Genomic DNA, 16,634 nt, shown 5'->3' on the forward strand with positions numbered 1-16,634 from the left:
AACATCATATAACACAGGATGAGACAGCATCCAAAAGAAATAGAATCGACACATCAAGAGACTTAGAAATGTAGTAAGATATAAAGTCATTATGTTTTTAATTTTAAAAATTATGGCAAAATATACATTAGACAAAATTTATCCTTTGAACCACTGTTAAGTGTATAGTGTCATTAAATACATCCACACTGTTGTGCAACCACCAACATCAAAAAGTAGTTATATTTCTTACATTAAGTTTATTTTAAACAATTAGTTTGCAATAGGCAAAAAGCACAAATAAGTCTTATTATTTTTGCCAACTGACATTTTTCAAACTCTAATAACCTTCATGAAATGATTTCTTAGTTCCTAACACTATTATCCTAAATATACTACTCATTGACATGAAACTTTTTTTTTTAATAAAACTTTTATGAGAATAAGAAGCACTGTAAGCCAACATGGAAGAAGAAACAGGACTTAGCGAAGAGAGGAAAGACCACCTCTGTACTCCACAACTTCACAACTCACCTTATTTTCTTCAACCAACTTGGAAATGAGGTCATCTCTAGAAGCTAAAAACAAAAATTACACACAACTATGATAATAGTAACTTGTTACATTGAAATCACATAGTGAGAAGCTTTAAATATTTTATGTCTATTTTTTGTAGAGGTAAGGAGAACCCAACTATTTCTATCATATTTTTATAGACTAGAAACTGTTATGGAATTATCAAGAAACTAGTCCACAGTCATTTGCAATGGTAAATGAGGTATCTGAAGGATTTTAAGCTGAGGAGGGGCATGATCAAAAGATTCTGTTAGAGAGATCACTCTAACAAAGGTACAATAAAGGCAAGGAGATGAATTTAGTAGCTGTTAAAGTAACTGACACATGAGTAAATGACAATTCAATAAAGTAATGATAATGAGGACTGACTCTCACTGATCATGACAACAGAGACACAGAGGAAAAACAGATGTGTGAAACAGTAAACAGAGAGCACTTTTGGACTTGGTGGCTTACTAGTGGGGTAAAATCAACAGATGAGACAAGGAGAACATCTTGGGCAGCAGGATGAACAGTGGACTCTTCAGCTAAATAGGGAATACAGACCACGGAGCAGGTTTTGGGGACAGAATGAGTGAAACACTTAAGTTTTCTATGTGTTTTGACATATCTGCAAGGCATCCAAATGTAGATATTTAGTTGTCAGTAAGATACTGGTATTCAGGAGGATGATTTTGTATGGAAAAAAAGATCTGAAACCACTCAGAGCATGCACAAATGAAAAGAAAACCAAAGACCAAAAATTGTGGAACAGTTTGGCATCATATACTAGTAGCCAAAAAGTGTAAACTTATCTGAGAGTAATGTTTTGCCTTCACAGAAAAATTCATAGCGATCTATCAGTCTTGTTTCACTTAAATATTCTAAAGCCAGAAATTATAAAACATATGAAAACTGATATTTTATGTAGGATATACCTTAGAAAAACTATACTTTTTGAACATATGAATCCACAATTCAACAGAATAAACTCTAATTTAAAATACATGAAGGAGAAAAAAGACGAACTATATGACCTTGGGAAAATTCTACTAATCAAAGTAAGAATGAAAGGGGAGTGTTTATCTTACTTTGAAGAACAATTTATTCATCGTAAGTACTATAAATCTGTATATAATATGCTTATTGTTAATAAACTTAATTACATGTTTAAATTCATTGAAGCAAATATTTAAAGGCATTCCTTTTATTAATGTAGCTTGAATAACTACTTGTACCTTAAAGTAATAAAACTGCATATATGTCAAGTCTATAATTCAGTATTATGCACCTAGTTGGCATTCAGACGGGCTTCCTTTTCCTCATGTCACTTTGAATTATTGTTGTTTTAATCTTGGTTTTTTAATGGTGTTGCACAAATTCTTTATAAAATTCAAAAATAAAGCATTAATCCAACAAGAAAGTAACATAAAAATTCAGAGGGCCAACTAATAGATACCTGTTTTAGGCCCAGCTATTCTAATTCTACTTGCTGTGGGTCTTTGGGTATGGTCAGTGTGGATCCTTTTATATTTTCTTTCTTTTTTTTTTTGTTTTTTAAATGGAGTCTTGCTCTGTCGCCCAGGCTGGAGTGCAATGGCACGATCTCGGCTCACTGCAACCTTGGCCTCCCGAGTAGCTGGCAGCCTCCTGAATAGCTGGGACCATGGGCGTGTGCCACCACACTTAGCTATTTTTTTGTATTTTTGGTAGAGATGGGGTTTCACCGTGTTAGCCAGGATGCTCTCAATCTCCTGACCTCATGATCCACCTGCCTTGGCCTCCCCAAGTGCTGGGATTACAGGCGTGAGCCACCACGTCCAGCCCCTTTTATATCTTCTATAGAATGTGAGTATTTTCTTATCTTTCTGACAGGTTGTTGCAGTACTCAAATGAGATAATGTGGCAGCACCATAAAACGTACATATATTTTTGTAGGCACACAATTACAGGAAGACAGAAAATTATCCAGGGGCATTGTCGGTGAGAACTTCACACAGTAATTCACTACTATAAGAAAAGGGAATATTTTCTGCTAAAAGCAGTAAGTCAAAACATTGAATAGATTACTCTTGCTCTATAAGTTTTATAATTTCCATTTCCTTTTTGGTATTCTCTGCCCCCATTACAGCCACAGAGCACAGAAGGTGAACTGGAGAGTACACTAGCTTGGAGTTAGAAGATCCAGTTCTAGGTCTTACTTTGCCATTTTTTCCTTTTATAAGTCTGGAAGGATAAATTTGAGTATTGAATGAAATAATTTATGTGAAAGTTCGGTGTAAACCATGATGTATTAATCACATGAAGCACTGCCCTTATAACTCCATGACCTTTGTCATTGAGACTATCTGGAAACTGCTTTATAATGAAGTACTAGCAACAGTAGTATGATAAAAGGCTGATGGGTTAGAAGAAACATGACCAAACACCTTGGGATCAAGTCTAGGCTCTTTCATTTCCCAGCTCTGTCATCTTTGAGGACTCATCTATAAAAAGAGATTAACCTAAGCTCTCTTTAAGGTACCTTACAACTATCCATCTCTACAAATATAAGTTAATCAAAATAGATTGATAACATGAAGAATGGAGAATCTGACATGATGAACTGACAGAATCCATAAGTTATCAAGGATTCAGGGCCTTAATTCCTTATTAACATTTTATTATCCAATATTCAATCTATTGTTTTACTTTTTTGCCCAATATTCAAGCCAGATGTCTAGAAACCAAATATTTCCAGGTCCACAAACAAGCTGGAAAAAAATAAGGAATCGTTTACAATTAAGAGGGTCAAATATACTATTAACAACATTCCTTCTCTGTCTCAGTACTACAGGTAGAAGGGAAATCCGCAGTGTTTTACATACAGCACTGTGGGAAATATCAATAACATGGGCCACTTTAAGAATTTGGGATCTTAAGAGTTTTTCCATGAAATCTCAAAAAACTAACAAGAGGGTGATTTCTGGCATCTATTTTCATACTTAGATCACATTTGAGCTGTGAAGTAGCAGTCTCCAACTCTTCTTTTTTTTGTTGTTCCTGGGCCAGTAGTTCTTGAGTGCTCTGTATAGAATCATGTAGAGCAATGCAGTTTTGCTGCAAAATGTGCACCTGAAATTGTATAAGAAAAACTCCTTTTCTATAAGATAAAGATTTCTAATAAGCTGCCTTATAGCACATGTATAAGGCAACATTCCAATCTTAATGTCACTGAGAAGCAACGAGAAGTTAGTCTATGTTACAGTTAAAATCTCAACAGAATGTGGTCTTGGAGCAGTGCCATCCAATAAAACCTTCTGTGCACTTTCCAGTGCAACAATCCACTAGCCACAAGTGGCTACGGAGCACCTGAATGTGGCTAGTGTGTGAAGAAATAAATCTTTTATTTAACTAATTTAAATAGCCATATGTGGCTAATGGCTACCATACTGGCATTGCAAGTTATGGCAACAAAGGATCATTTGCAAATTCCTAAAGTAGAATCCTTGTTATAATTCAGTTATGAATGGAAACTATTTCCATTCGTTAAAATAATAAAGATTATGTCATCCAATTATATTAAAAATGAAAATATGAATTGACTCAGTTAAAGTATTCTAAATTATTTGTAGGTACTTCAAATAAATATGAAGGCCAAAATATGTTAAAATAATGATAATTGAAAACAGCAGTGTAAATACAGTCCAAATTGTTTTACTTATTGATATTCTTTGCTTCCAGTGTTAGATCGCATTAGTCTTTATTTTCGATCCATGGCAGACATATACAGCATGAGACCAGGGCAACGCCTTCCAAAATCAATGTCTATAACAGAGATTGTATGGTATAATGGAAAAATATTTTATCTTTCTCTTAGGAGCTAAGAGTTCACCTCTATAAAGCCTGAGGTAAATTAACCTCTCTGGTCCTTAGCTCTCTGATTCATAAATTAAGAGTGTTGAATAGTGATATATAGGGTCTTTCTTAGTTTGCACTAACTTAAAAAAAAAAAAAAAAACTGTAGTAAGATTGTTAACATATTGCTAACAAAAAGTAAATATTTTAACAAATCTAGAGGAAATTAGTAAAATTTTAAGTGTATAGGTAAAATATCAGTTTTTGTTTGGTTTCACTTCCCAAACATACATAAGAAGAAATCTTTCTACCTGTTTTCGTTCTACCTCCACTGCTGATCCCATTTCTTGTATTTTGAGGAGCATGGCTGATGCTGACTTCTCTAAAGATTCCCTAAGGTACTTCTCCTGAGCCAGTTGTCTCCTTAGCTACAAAGCAACATTACAGTTAGGCAAGACCAACTGAACATCATACTAGTTTAACAAAGATCAAAGTTACCTGAGAAGTTTATCAGACATGCCATCTCACCCCCAGTCTTAATTCATTTATGACTACTCAGAAACATGCTTTTGTTTCTCCCTAGAAGGCCTAGGATTACCTCCTAAGGAATGTAGATCAAACGTATTGCACTCATCCTCCTATAATTTAGGTCTGTTTTCTAAAATGGAGGTCAAAATCCATTAGTAAATTGAAAGCAGCACTCAGAAAAAGGAAAAAATAAGAGTAGAAAGAAAATATGAGAGTGCATAGCAAGTAGTAAGAGTAAGTGCTGCTTTGTGAAATGTTTGTGTATATGTATGTGTGTTGCAGTGTAAAATACATGTTCAACAATGGATTGTCAAAAAGTTTGAAAAACACTAGTATCTTACCTTACTGTGTATTTTTTGTATTCCTATATTTTCTGACTTTATTTTTCAACTCTTATTTTCCTGTATTTTGATTTATCTATATATTTTTTATCTTGCAGTATTATAAACATCACTCTGAAAACTGTTTTCATTCAATTTTGGAATTTAGAGGTCTAAACAAATAATGAAGTAACCATTAGGTAGCAGACCAAACCGACACTCCAAGAATTTGGGTACTGTGATATTGTGATATAATAAGAAATATATTATTTCATCTCTGACCCTGGTTCCTGGCACATAGCTCATAAAAAACTTGGAATCACCTCAGAAGAGTGTCTTTTGTGTGCTAATGACTGACTGGCTGGGGATGGGGGAAGATAGGTAGCTGTGGATGGGGGCTGGTCCCCAGAAAGATCAAAGCATGATTAAAGGACTGGGACTTCTAGCCCCTCCTCTCAACTCTAATGAGGAGAGAAGGGCTGGAAGGTAAGTTGATCATCAATGGCCAGTGATTTAATCAATCATGCCTATGTAATGAGGCGTCCATAAAAATTCAAAAGAACTGGGTTCAGAGTGCTTCTGGACAGCTAAACACATGGAGGTGCCTGGAAGGTGGTGAGCCCCAGAAAGGGCCTGTGCCCCTTCCCACATGCCTTGCCCTATGCATCTCTTCCATCTGGCTGCTCAGCTGTATCCTTTGTAATGTCCTCTATAACAAATGGGCAAATGTAAGTGAAGTGTTTGAATTCTCTGAGCTGTTCTAGCAAATTATTTAAACTTGTGGAGGGGCATCATGGGAACACCGATTTTTTGCAAGTCAGTCAGAAGGACAACTTGGGGCTTGCAACTGGCGTCTAAAGTGGGGGGCAATCTTGTGAGACTGAGTCCTCACCTGTCTTCAGGTAGATAATGTAAGGACTGAATTGAATTACAGGACACTCAACTGGTGTCCACTGAAGAACAGAATTTCTTGGTGTGTCGTCGGGTGTCAGAAGTGTTCTGCTGTGAGGTATGTGAGAGTAGAAAAACACACTTTTTTTTTTCTTCCCTATTTTGGAGGCACACTGACCTTATTTTTGTCAACAAATGACTATAAAAAGAATCACATAAAACATAAAGAAGGTTAAGAGTCTCTTTTATTATTAGGGAAAGAGATCCTTTCCAATTGAAATGGGAATTGCAGAGAATGCTATTCCTTTTAAGAAGTGATGTGAAACTGAAAGAAATTCTATTTTAAAACTCCAGTGTAGATGACATTAAGAGTACACTATACCTGTTTTCTAAATTGTACACATTTTTTTCTCTATGGAGAATATATTTTATAATTTTTAAAATGTTTTTTAAAAGTTAAAAGGTAAAAAATGTCTTGGGATAAAACTGTTACAAGATTGCTCATTTTGGAAATGCTCTATAATGTTTTTAATCATACCCTTGATATTTGACATGTAGCTTTTTCCAATTTTTCACTATTGCAAATGCTGCTCTCCTGAACATACTTGTGAGCAGGTCTTTCCTTACATTTCTGATTATTTCCTAAGGATAAATTCCTATAAGAATCATTTTTTCCAATTATTACCTTCATAATTTTCCAATTATTACCTTATCAATAGTATATGTATTAAAATTTTCTTAAATCTCTTCTGATCTAATAAATGAAAACTAACATCTTAATAATTTTGGATTTCTTTGGTTATTGTGAGATTAAATATCTTCTAATATAGTTATCAGCTCTTTATATATTTATGTAATAAACTGTCATACTTATCCTTTGTCCATTGTTTTTTGGGCATTTTAAGACAATTTTAAGACAATGTTTTTGTTTTTGAGATTGGGTCTCACTGTGTCAGCCAGGATGAGTGCAATGGTGCAACCATGGCTCACTGCAGTCTTGACCTCCCCAGGCTCAAGTGAACCTCCCACCTCAGCCTCCTGAATACCTGGTACTAAAGGAGTGTGCCACCATGCCCAGCTAATTCAAAAAATTTGTTGTTGAGCCAGGGTCTCACTTTGTTACCAAGGCTGGTCTCACTCCTGGGCTCAAGCAATCCTCCTGCCTCAGTCTCCTAAAGTGCTGAGCTTACAGGTATGAGTCACTGTGCCTGGCAGTTTTAAGTTTTGGGGCGGTGGGTTTTGGAGATGGATCTCACTCTGTGGCCCAGGCTGCAGTGGCATGATCACTGCAGCCTCGACCTCCCAGGCTCAAGTGATCCTCCCATCTCAGCCTCTTAAGTATCTAGGACCACAGGTGTATACCATCGTGCTGTTTTTTTTTTTTATTTGTAGAAATGGGGTTTTGCCATGTTGCCCAGGCTGTTAAACTCTTTAAAAGGGAAAACTATTAACACGTTGCCTATTTGTGTTATAATACCTTATTATAAGGGTCCCCAACCCCCAGGGACACAGACTGGTACTGCTCCATGGCTTGTTAGGAACCAGGCCACACAGCAGGAGGTGGGCAGTGGGTGAACCAGCCCTACTGCCTGGGCTCCACCTCCAGTCAGATCAGCAGCAGCATCAGATTCTCATAGGACCGTGAACCTTATTGTGAACAGGGCATGCAAGGGATCTAGGTTGCGTGCTTCTTATGAGAATCTAACTAATGCCTGATGATTTGAGGTGGAACGGTTTCATCCCAAAACCATTCCCCTCAACTCCCCCAACCCCATGGAAAAACTGTCTTCCAAGAAACTGGTCCCTAGCGCCAAAAAGGTTAGGAACTACTGCTTTATTAGTTTTGCTTTTTATATGTAGAAGCATTCTTATGTGGTCAAATCTATTGACCTTTTTATAATTTCGTTCTTTTTAAGCTTAGAAATTGCTTACTTATCCAATGATAAGTTAAATATTACAATCTTATGTAAGAATGAGCCATTTTATTTGTGGTTATATTTTTTCAGATTTTAGTATCAGATTATAATTACTTTCTCAAATATAGTAGCTTAATATACTTTTCTAAACTTGTATCAAATTATGTACTACAATTTGTTCAAGATATAATTTATTCCTTGAAAGTTTCAAAATACTCACCCAGGAAATCATCTTGTTTAAATTTTAGTTGCATCACTGTCAAATGTGATTCAACCTCTAGTTCATTCAGAATTAAATACTTCACTCTTTTAAATTCTGTTTTAATGACCCCTATCATGCAGGCTTGAAAGCATTCAGCTAGCCACTTTTTAAAGAATGGTCACTTTTAAAAAGAGATATTTTCCTCTTCTATACATGATATACCTATAATGTGCCGTACAAAAGCACATTACAAAGAGAATCCTTTACTAATGAAGTATTTGTTTCTGAAGTACTATTAAGGGCAATCAGTTAATCCATTTAATGTTTATAACATCCAGATTTTGTATCTATTTTATATATATTTCATATGTCTTAGGAAGATAAATACCACACTTCTATCTGTATATAACCCTCTGTCATAGGCTGAATTGTGTCCTCCAAAATTCCTATGTTGAAGTCGAACATCTGCTGCCTCACAATGAGACTCTCTTTGGAGACAGGGCCTTTCAACAGGTGATTAAATTAAAATGAAGCCATTGGTGTGTACCCTAATGCAATCTGACTATATCCTGATTAGAAGAGATTTGGGCACACAGAGACACCAGGGATGGCTACACACAAATAGAAAAGCACGTGAGGACCCAGTTAGAAGGCGGACACCTGCAAGCCAAGGAGAAAGGCCAGGAGAAACCAAATCTACTAACAACTCGATCTTGGACTTCAAGCCTCCAGAACTTCAACAAATAAATTTCTGTTTATACCACCAAGTCTTTAGGACTCTGTTATGGCAGCCCAGCAAACTAACACACCCTTTCTTTTTCACATACCCTCAGAATGCCCATGTTTGACTATTATAGCACTTTTGCAAGTCTTTGACAGAGCTTAATCAAAATTCAAGACTTTACCATAGAATCAAAAATTAAGAATAAGATTTTCCCAGTAAAAAATAATGTTAAATGGCAATCCAAAGGAGAAAGGACTGTCTTTTCAACAAATGGTGCTGGAAACACTGGACATCCACATGCCAAGAAGAAATTCATCTAGATACAGATCTCATACCTTTCATAAAAATTAGCTCAAAATAGATCAAAGACCTAAATGTAAAATGAAAACCTATAAAATCTCTTAGAAGATGACACAAGAGAAAATCTTAGCAACTTGGGTTTGTAGACTTTTTAGATACAATTCTAAAATTACGATCCATGAAAGAAAAAAATTGATATACTGGACTTCGTTAAAATTAAAAGTTCCTGCTCTGTGAAAGACAGCTAAGAGCATAAAAAGATAAGCTACAGAGTAGGGGGAAATAACTGCATAACACAACTTTGATAAAGGACTGGTATACAAAATATACAAAGAACTCTTAAAACACAACAATAAGAAATAACCCAGTTACAAAATGGGGTAGGAGTCTAACAGATAACTCACCAAAGGAGATATACAGATGGCAAATAAACACATGAGATGATTCTCAATGTCATTACATCATTAGGGATTGAAAATCAAAACAAGATACCACTACACGCCCACTGGAATGGCAAAAATTCAAAACACTGACAAGACCAAATTCTGGTGAGGATGTGCAGCAACCATAACCCTTATTCCTTGCTGATGGGCAAGCAAACAATACAGTCATTTTGTAAGATAGGTTAACAGCTTCATACAAAGCTAAACGTAGGCTTACCAGATGATCCAGCAATTGCATTCCTAGGTATTATATTTGCCCAAATGAGTGGGAAACTTATGTCTATGTAAGAACCTGCACACAATGTTTATAGCAGCTTTATTCATAATTGCCAAAAACTGGAAGCAACCAATATGTCCTTCAATAGGTGAATGGATAAACAAATTACGGTACATACAACAGAATATTGTTCAGCTATATAAAGAAATGAGTTACTGAATCATGAAAAAACATGAAGGAACTTTAAGCCCATATGTTATAAAAGAAGCCAGTACAAAAAGACTACATACATACTGTATGATTCCAACAATAACAGAACTAGAGAGACAATAAAAAGATCAGTGGTTGTCAGGGGCTCAGGAGAAGACATGAGGAGGGAGGGGTAGGTGAAGCACAGGACATTTTTAGGGCAGTGCAACTATTCTGTGTGATCCTGTAATGATAAATATATGGTGTTATGCATTTGTCAAACCCATACAACTTTACAACATGATGAATAGTGAATCTTAACATATTTCACTAAATGATGGCTCAATATTGGCTCATCAAATGTTACAAAAGTACCATACTAAATCAAGATGTTAATAATAGTGAAACTGCGGTAGTGTAGAGAGGGGTATACAGGACTCTGTGTTTTCTGCATAATTTTTCTGTGAACCTAAAACTGCCCTAAAAATGGTCTATTAAAATACCTTAAAAATAAACTTAATACATTCTAACTATGAACAATCAAGCTTTTATCAGTAATTACTGGCAAATAAAGTACTTAATATAATACAATTTTCCAAATACCTATGCTTACCACCTAAGCACTAAAATTTATAACCTTAAAAATAGTTTTGCATAAGAATTTTCCTAAAAAGTATGTCTACTTCTCTATTTTGTATTAACAGAATCTTTTAAATATAATTTGACCCATTTGATTTGAACATCAATTATTAATACTATTATGTCAGGGAATATTGAGGTTTCAGGCCACTGCCAGAGTATATTGAGTTAGTAATTCTACTGATTCTTCCACTGTTTTCAGCTGCAAATTTTTAGTCCAACAGCTTTTAGCAGCCACCTACTTCATATTTCTCAATCTGCTATCTACTAAAAACAAGCTGAAATGAAAGTTTAAGGTAAAATTAGATGAACAGACTTATTAATAGTTTTTTATTTTAAATACAACTTTAAAAGGCCTTTGCATGAAAGTGTCCACTTAACTATAGTATATGGGCAGCCACAAGTGGTAACTATTCCTTCCTGGCTCACAAAGCATTTATTTTTTATTTCTAGTTTCATGCCAGTATTGAGGTAAAAGGAAGTCTTAATGTCATGTAAGGGCAGGCACTTTCACTTGAATTCAATGTGGCATATTTTTAAAGTCTTCCTACTACATAGTCACATATTTTCTTCTTCAAAGGTTTCTTTTCATTCTCTCTTTCTGCTGTCTTGATTTCCCCTCTGCAATTCCAACACCTCCTCCACCCTCCATCTTTTTGTCTTACCTCTTGAATTTTAAGGTTCATTTTACGTTTTGTGGTCTTCAGTTCCTCTTCAACAATGGCTGCATTCTTCTAAAAGTAGAAGGAGAAAAGATTCTAAATAATCTGAAATGACAGGAAGAAATTGTCTATCGGTATATCAGATCAAATCAGGTTTTTTTCTGGCAACCTATAAATGCTATTTTTAATATGGTTAAAATAACTCTTTGTTATAAGTCTGAAGTATTATTACCATGAGTTATTTAACAGGAAAGCTATTTTATTACTTTGATACATGATTTCTATAATTTCCTCTTTTATATCATAAACAGTGATTAATTGCACCCACCTCCTATATAAAATTCAATAATTAGAGGTCAATCTGGTAATTGACAGACATTTTACTTACAGGATATATTCTTAATTTTTTAAAGAATTCTGTTTTTTCCAGCTTCAAATATTATTCGTGCTTACAAGCGGAGGATGAAAAACACAGCTTTCCCTACTTATTCTTTTTTATTAAGATAAATGGCACCACAATCTCAGATGTAAAACCTCAGAACCATCTTTGCCTTCTTTACTGCCTTCAGTCCTTCCCAGCACCATATTCTAGCATATCTTTTTTTTTTTTACAGAACATTTCTCTTTCCTTTCAAAATGCCACAACCCTAGATCAGACCTAATTTGGCTCACGCCTCAAATAATGCTATGGATTCCTAATTGGTTTCCCTGCCTCCAATTTCTCTCCCTATATATTGTTAAATTTGTTTTCCTGTTTTCATTATGTCACTTCCATATCAAAAATCTTAATCACTCCCCATAGGATCAATCCCAACTACTAATTATTCCTGATTTTCAGATGCTCTATAATGTCATTGCTAGCTAATATCCAACTTATTTCCCACAAACAAATCCTCACTCTTGTAAGGCTAGTTTATAGATTTCTCCTAGCTGTACCCAGTAGAAAGACCCAGTTTCAAACCTGGGTAACAAGAAGACAACAGGCATGTGTGATCTTGGACAAGTGACTTAGCCCAGGGACCCAGTACTATCATTGCTAAAAAATGGGGACAATAATATCCTATTCACCCAAGATTTTGCAAAGATTAAACAAAATAACACATTGAACATCTATTACATTGCCTAGCCCATGAAGGGAGAACAACACTGTTAGTTTCTTTTCCAAGTAGTCCTTATTCTTTGCTGCCTCTGCGTGTGCTCCTTGAAATGTCCTCACCCCTATACTTTGCTTCTAAAGGTCCTATCCCTTCCCTGAAGCCTGCCTAATCTATTCCAGATAGGGCATCCTCACCCTCTCAAACATGTCTGAACACAAAGCCCTTACTCGGCAATATTCACTTTTTGTCCTATACTATACTGTTCTGTAACACTTTCTATACTTATTTTTTCCTTTTTTAATTTTTCATGCTGTGGCGTGTTCTCCCAACTAGCATATGAGTTCCTGAAGAGCACAGGCTCCATCTCATACCTCTGGACCCACACAATCACTTGTATGGGGTAAGGGTTGTACAGTGCAAATCTAATAGGCCAAGAATCCTCAAATCAACATGCCAAATGTCAAATGCCAAGAATCCTCATATCGACATCACCTATTTTTAAAAGTCAGTGTCATAGGTCTGTTGCCTCCTCCAGCTAACACCTAACAGTGTGTTTACACTTCAGAACTCTTAGACTCAAACCTTTGTTTGCGAGGCAATCTCCAGGGTGGCAGTCAACCTTTGCACCTCATCTTGTGCCTTGTCTTCTTCCTCTTTTACAGCTCTCAGTTGCTGGCGCAAATTCATCACTTCAAGATGCAACAGCTTCAGGTCCTTAGAATGCTCTTCCTGTACTGTATTCAGTCGATCTTTCAGAAAAGCTACCAGAGAGCACAAGAGGGGCATCAAGCAGCAGAAAGAAGGTCAGTAAAGAAAATCAAGCACCTACACAGGACATTTCTGATGATTCTTATCTCTATACCTGTTTTCTGAGGATTCAAATCCTTTTCAGTTTGCAGCCGGAAGATGTTCATCTTCAAGGACTGAATGAGGCTTTCAAGACGACACATTCGATTTACCAGAAACTCACAGTTCTTCCATAAAATATCTGTTTTTCCTGCACAAATTGCTTCATTTTGGATAGGACTAATGACTTTCTGGCTGTCCAGGTCTTCTAAACAGTTTGGAGCCTCCAAATAGCCTCTGAGACAAAGATCCCAAAATAACAATATTATGCAATGCAATTTCTACTACAGTAATGCCCAAAACTGAGTCAATGTAACATTTCCAATAAGAATAATAATTGGAGCCCACCAACAGGGTGGGCTTCTGACTCTCCCTCCACGTAGGGACATGCTAATCAATTCCCTCCGAGAATTGATTAATTGACACAGATCAATTCCCTCTGAGGGAAAGTCAGAAACAAGTTGAGAGACTCTTCTGTATCTGGTAACTGAGAAAATATCCACATTGACTAGGTAGGAAAAGCTGAGGCAGACTCAGGTCCAAACCTCACCCCAGGCACTGTGCCATCCAATTAAGAAGGTATCCCAACACGTATTCTCTCCCTGAGGAGAGAAGGGTTTGGACCTCATATTTAGCACCCTAACTCTAAGATTCCCCACAGTATGGCTCTTAATTCACCTGCCTCTAAGAGCAGAAGCGGTTAGGTGTACCCGAGTCTCCCTAGACCACAGAACAAAGAGGTGATTATACATGGGTGTGTAGGCACTTACAGAGGCTTCATCCCCCAGGATCAGGATAGAGAAGGGCCTGAAACTCAAAGCTCCCAGTTTCTGCCTGGAAGGAGTTTGCCAATGTACTCTGTCAACTGCTGCTGTTACCAGTTGAGTTTCACACAAGCCTGCATCAGGGAATTAACTGGGCTGACAAACATAACCTGTGGCAGCCTAAACAGGAGTTTGGCAGCCCCCAAGCCTATTCCCCTGGCTCACTCAGTCAATAACTACAGTCTACCAGTTCCTCCTGGAAAAACTTTTTCCATGCATCAAGCGCCCCAACTTTTATAGCTTCTACTTGAGGGACTGCATTTTAAACCTTGTAGCTCTAGGGACAGAAAGGATTAGGAATACAAGAGTCTCATATGAGAATCTTCCCAAATCACAAAACTAAGAGGTGGTTTTAAACAGGAGTGCAAGCAGTTCCAGGGACTACACCTCTTGGAAGCAGTGCGGAGAAAGTGCTGAAACACACAGTTCTGTTTTTCACTAAAAAGGATTTCTCTGTACATTCTCCCAGTGAATACTTGATGGTCTGGCTTCTAACTAACTTGCATCAGGGAATTAACGGGGCAGGCAAACAATACACCTCTGGCAGCCTAAATGAGAGCTTGGTACTTGCCAAGACTTCTCCCCTAGCTTGCCCTAGCAATAACTCCAAGTCTATAGAGGCTTCCTAAAAGTAGTTTGTCCACTCATCAAGTGACATAACTTCTACAGCTCTCATACAAGGACTACCTCCTTAGCCACCCAGCTCTGGAAGCTGATTTGGCTGTGTATTTCCAAGTCTCTCTAGACCGCAGAAAACAAAAAGGTAGACATACAACGGGCCCACTCCCAGTGCCCATACCCTCAGAGGATGTAGTCTGAATGACAGTAGTATAGGTATTTGCCACAGAGCTTCTCCCTGGCTTAGAGTAGAGAGAGAGAAATGCCTGCCTTAGTGCAGATAGATAATGCCTGCTTTAGTGCAGTAAGGGATAAATACCTGCTCTCAGCTTCACCCTGAGGATAGAAGGAACTGGAACATGCATCTAATACTCTAACATTTTCAGCTGCATCTAGAGACCGTGGCTTCTGTCTTACTGCTCTCATGGTACTAACAAGACTCGGCACATCTTAATCTTCTGGGGCCACCAAAAACAGAAAAATCAGGTTGTACAAACACAGAGATTTGAGAGACACATTATAATTTCTGGCTGTACAAATTGGTAAGATCTCCTACATGAGGGCCAGTTTGACAAGACTGGGAGAGGTTACTGTCTAACTCAATGTACAGAAACCAACACAGAAAGCTTTTAAAAAAATGAAGAAATAGGAAAGTATGTTCCAAATAAAAGAATAAGACAAATCTCCAGAAACCAATCCTACTGAAATGGAGATATGTGGTTTTTCCAAGAGGCAATTCAAAATAATGGTCATAAAGATGCTCGCCAAGGTCAGGAGAATAATGCAAGAACAAACAGAATTTCAACAAAAGACAGTAAGAAAGTATAAAAAATTACCCAACAAATCATATAGCTGAAGACTACAGTAAGAGAACTGAAAAAATTCAATAGAGGGGTTCAATGGCAGACTATATCAAGTGGAAGTGAATAAGTAAATCTGATGACAGGTCACTGATAATCATCCAACGTGAGGAGCAGAAAGAAAAAAAAATGAAAAGGAGTGAAGATAGCTTATGGAATTTATGAGATACCATCAACAGAACAATATGCCCATTATCAAAATTGCAGAAGGAAAAGTGAAAGGAATAGAAAACATATTCGAAGAAATAATAACAAAAAACTTACCGAGCCTGGGGAAGGCCATAAAATCCAGATCCAAGAAACCCAAAGGACAACAAATAAGATAAATTCAGAGTTCCGCAGTCCCATTCTTAGACACTCATATAGTTTGGATGTTTGTTCCCTCCGAATCTCATGTTGAAATGTGATCCCCATTGCTGGAGGTAGGGCCTAGTGGGAGCTATCTGGGTCATGGGGCAGCTCACTCATGAATGGCTTGGCAGTGAGTTCTCACTTTTTGTTCACAGAAGAGCTGGCTATCTAAAGGAGCCTGGCATCTCATCCTCTTTCTCTCACTTCCTCTCTCACCATGTGACTCGCCTGCTCCCCCTTGGCCTTCCACCATGATTGTAAGCTTCCTGAGGCCCTCATCAGAAGGTAAACAGATGCTGGTGCCATGCTTTTTAGCCTGCAGAACTATAAGCCAAATATATGTCTTTTCTTTATAAATTACCTAGCCTTAAGTATTCCTTTATAAGAAACACAAAATAGATTAACACAGAAAGTTGGAAACAAATAGTGAGGCATTGCTATAAAGGTACTTGAAAATGTAAAAGCAGCTTTGGAACTGGGTAATGGGCAGAGATTGGAAGAGTTTGGAGGGCTCAGAAGAAAACAGGAAAACGAGGGAAACAGAACTTCTCAGAGACTTAAGTAGTTGTGATGAAAATGCCAACAGAAATATAGATAGAGGACACGCTGCTGAGGTCTCAGATGAAAGAAATATAG

General features: G+C 37.0%; 1 protein-coding gene across 3 annotated transcripts in view; it reads right to left on the reverse strand.

Annotated features, from left to right (window-relative positions):
• The window catches only part of CCDC150 (coiled-coil domain containing 150), a 95,666-nt gene that overhangs the window by 62,846 nt on the left and 16,186 nt on the right, over positions 1 to 16,634 (reverse strand). For all 3 annotated transcript variants that reach the window (XM_050752810.1, XM_050752807.1, XM_050752809.1), the window contains exons 3-8: positions 13,362 to 13,582; positions 13,082 to 13,260; positions 11,406 to 11,474; positions 4,683 to 4,799; positions 3,519 to 3,648; positions 514 to 557 (exon numbers count right to left, since the gene is read on the reverse strand). In XM_050752810.1, coding sequence (XP_050608767.1) covers positions 514 to 557; positions 3,519 to 3,648; positions 4,683 to 4,799; positions 11,406 to 11,474; positions 13,082 to 13,260; positions 13,362 to 13,582 — 760 coding nt within the window. The remainder of the gene's footprint in view (positions 1 to 513; positions 558 to 3,518; positions 3,649 to 4,682; positions 4,800 to 11,405; positions 11,475 to 13,081; positions 13,261 to 13,361; positions 13,583 to 16,634) is intronic.

This window comes from Macaca thibetana, chromosome 12 (genome assembly GCF_024542745.1).
Source record: "Macaca thibetana thibetana isolate TM-01 chromosome 12, ASM2454274v1, whole genome shotgun sequence".
Taxonomy (NCBI): Eukaryota; Metazoa; Chordata; class Mammalia; order Primates; family Cercopithecidae; genus Macaca; species Macaca thibetana.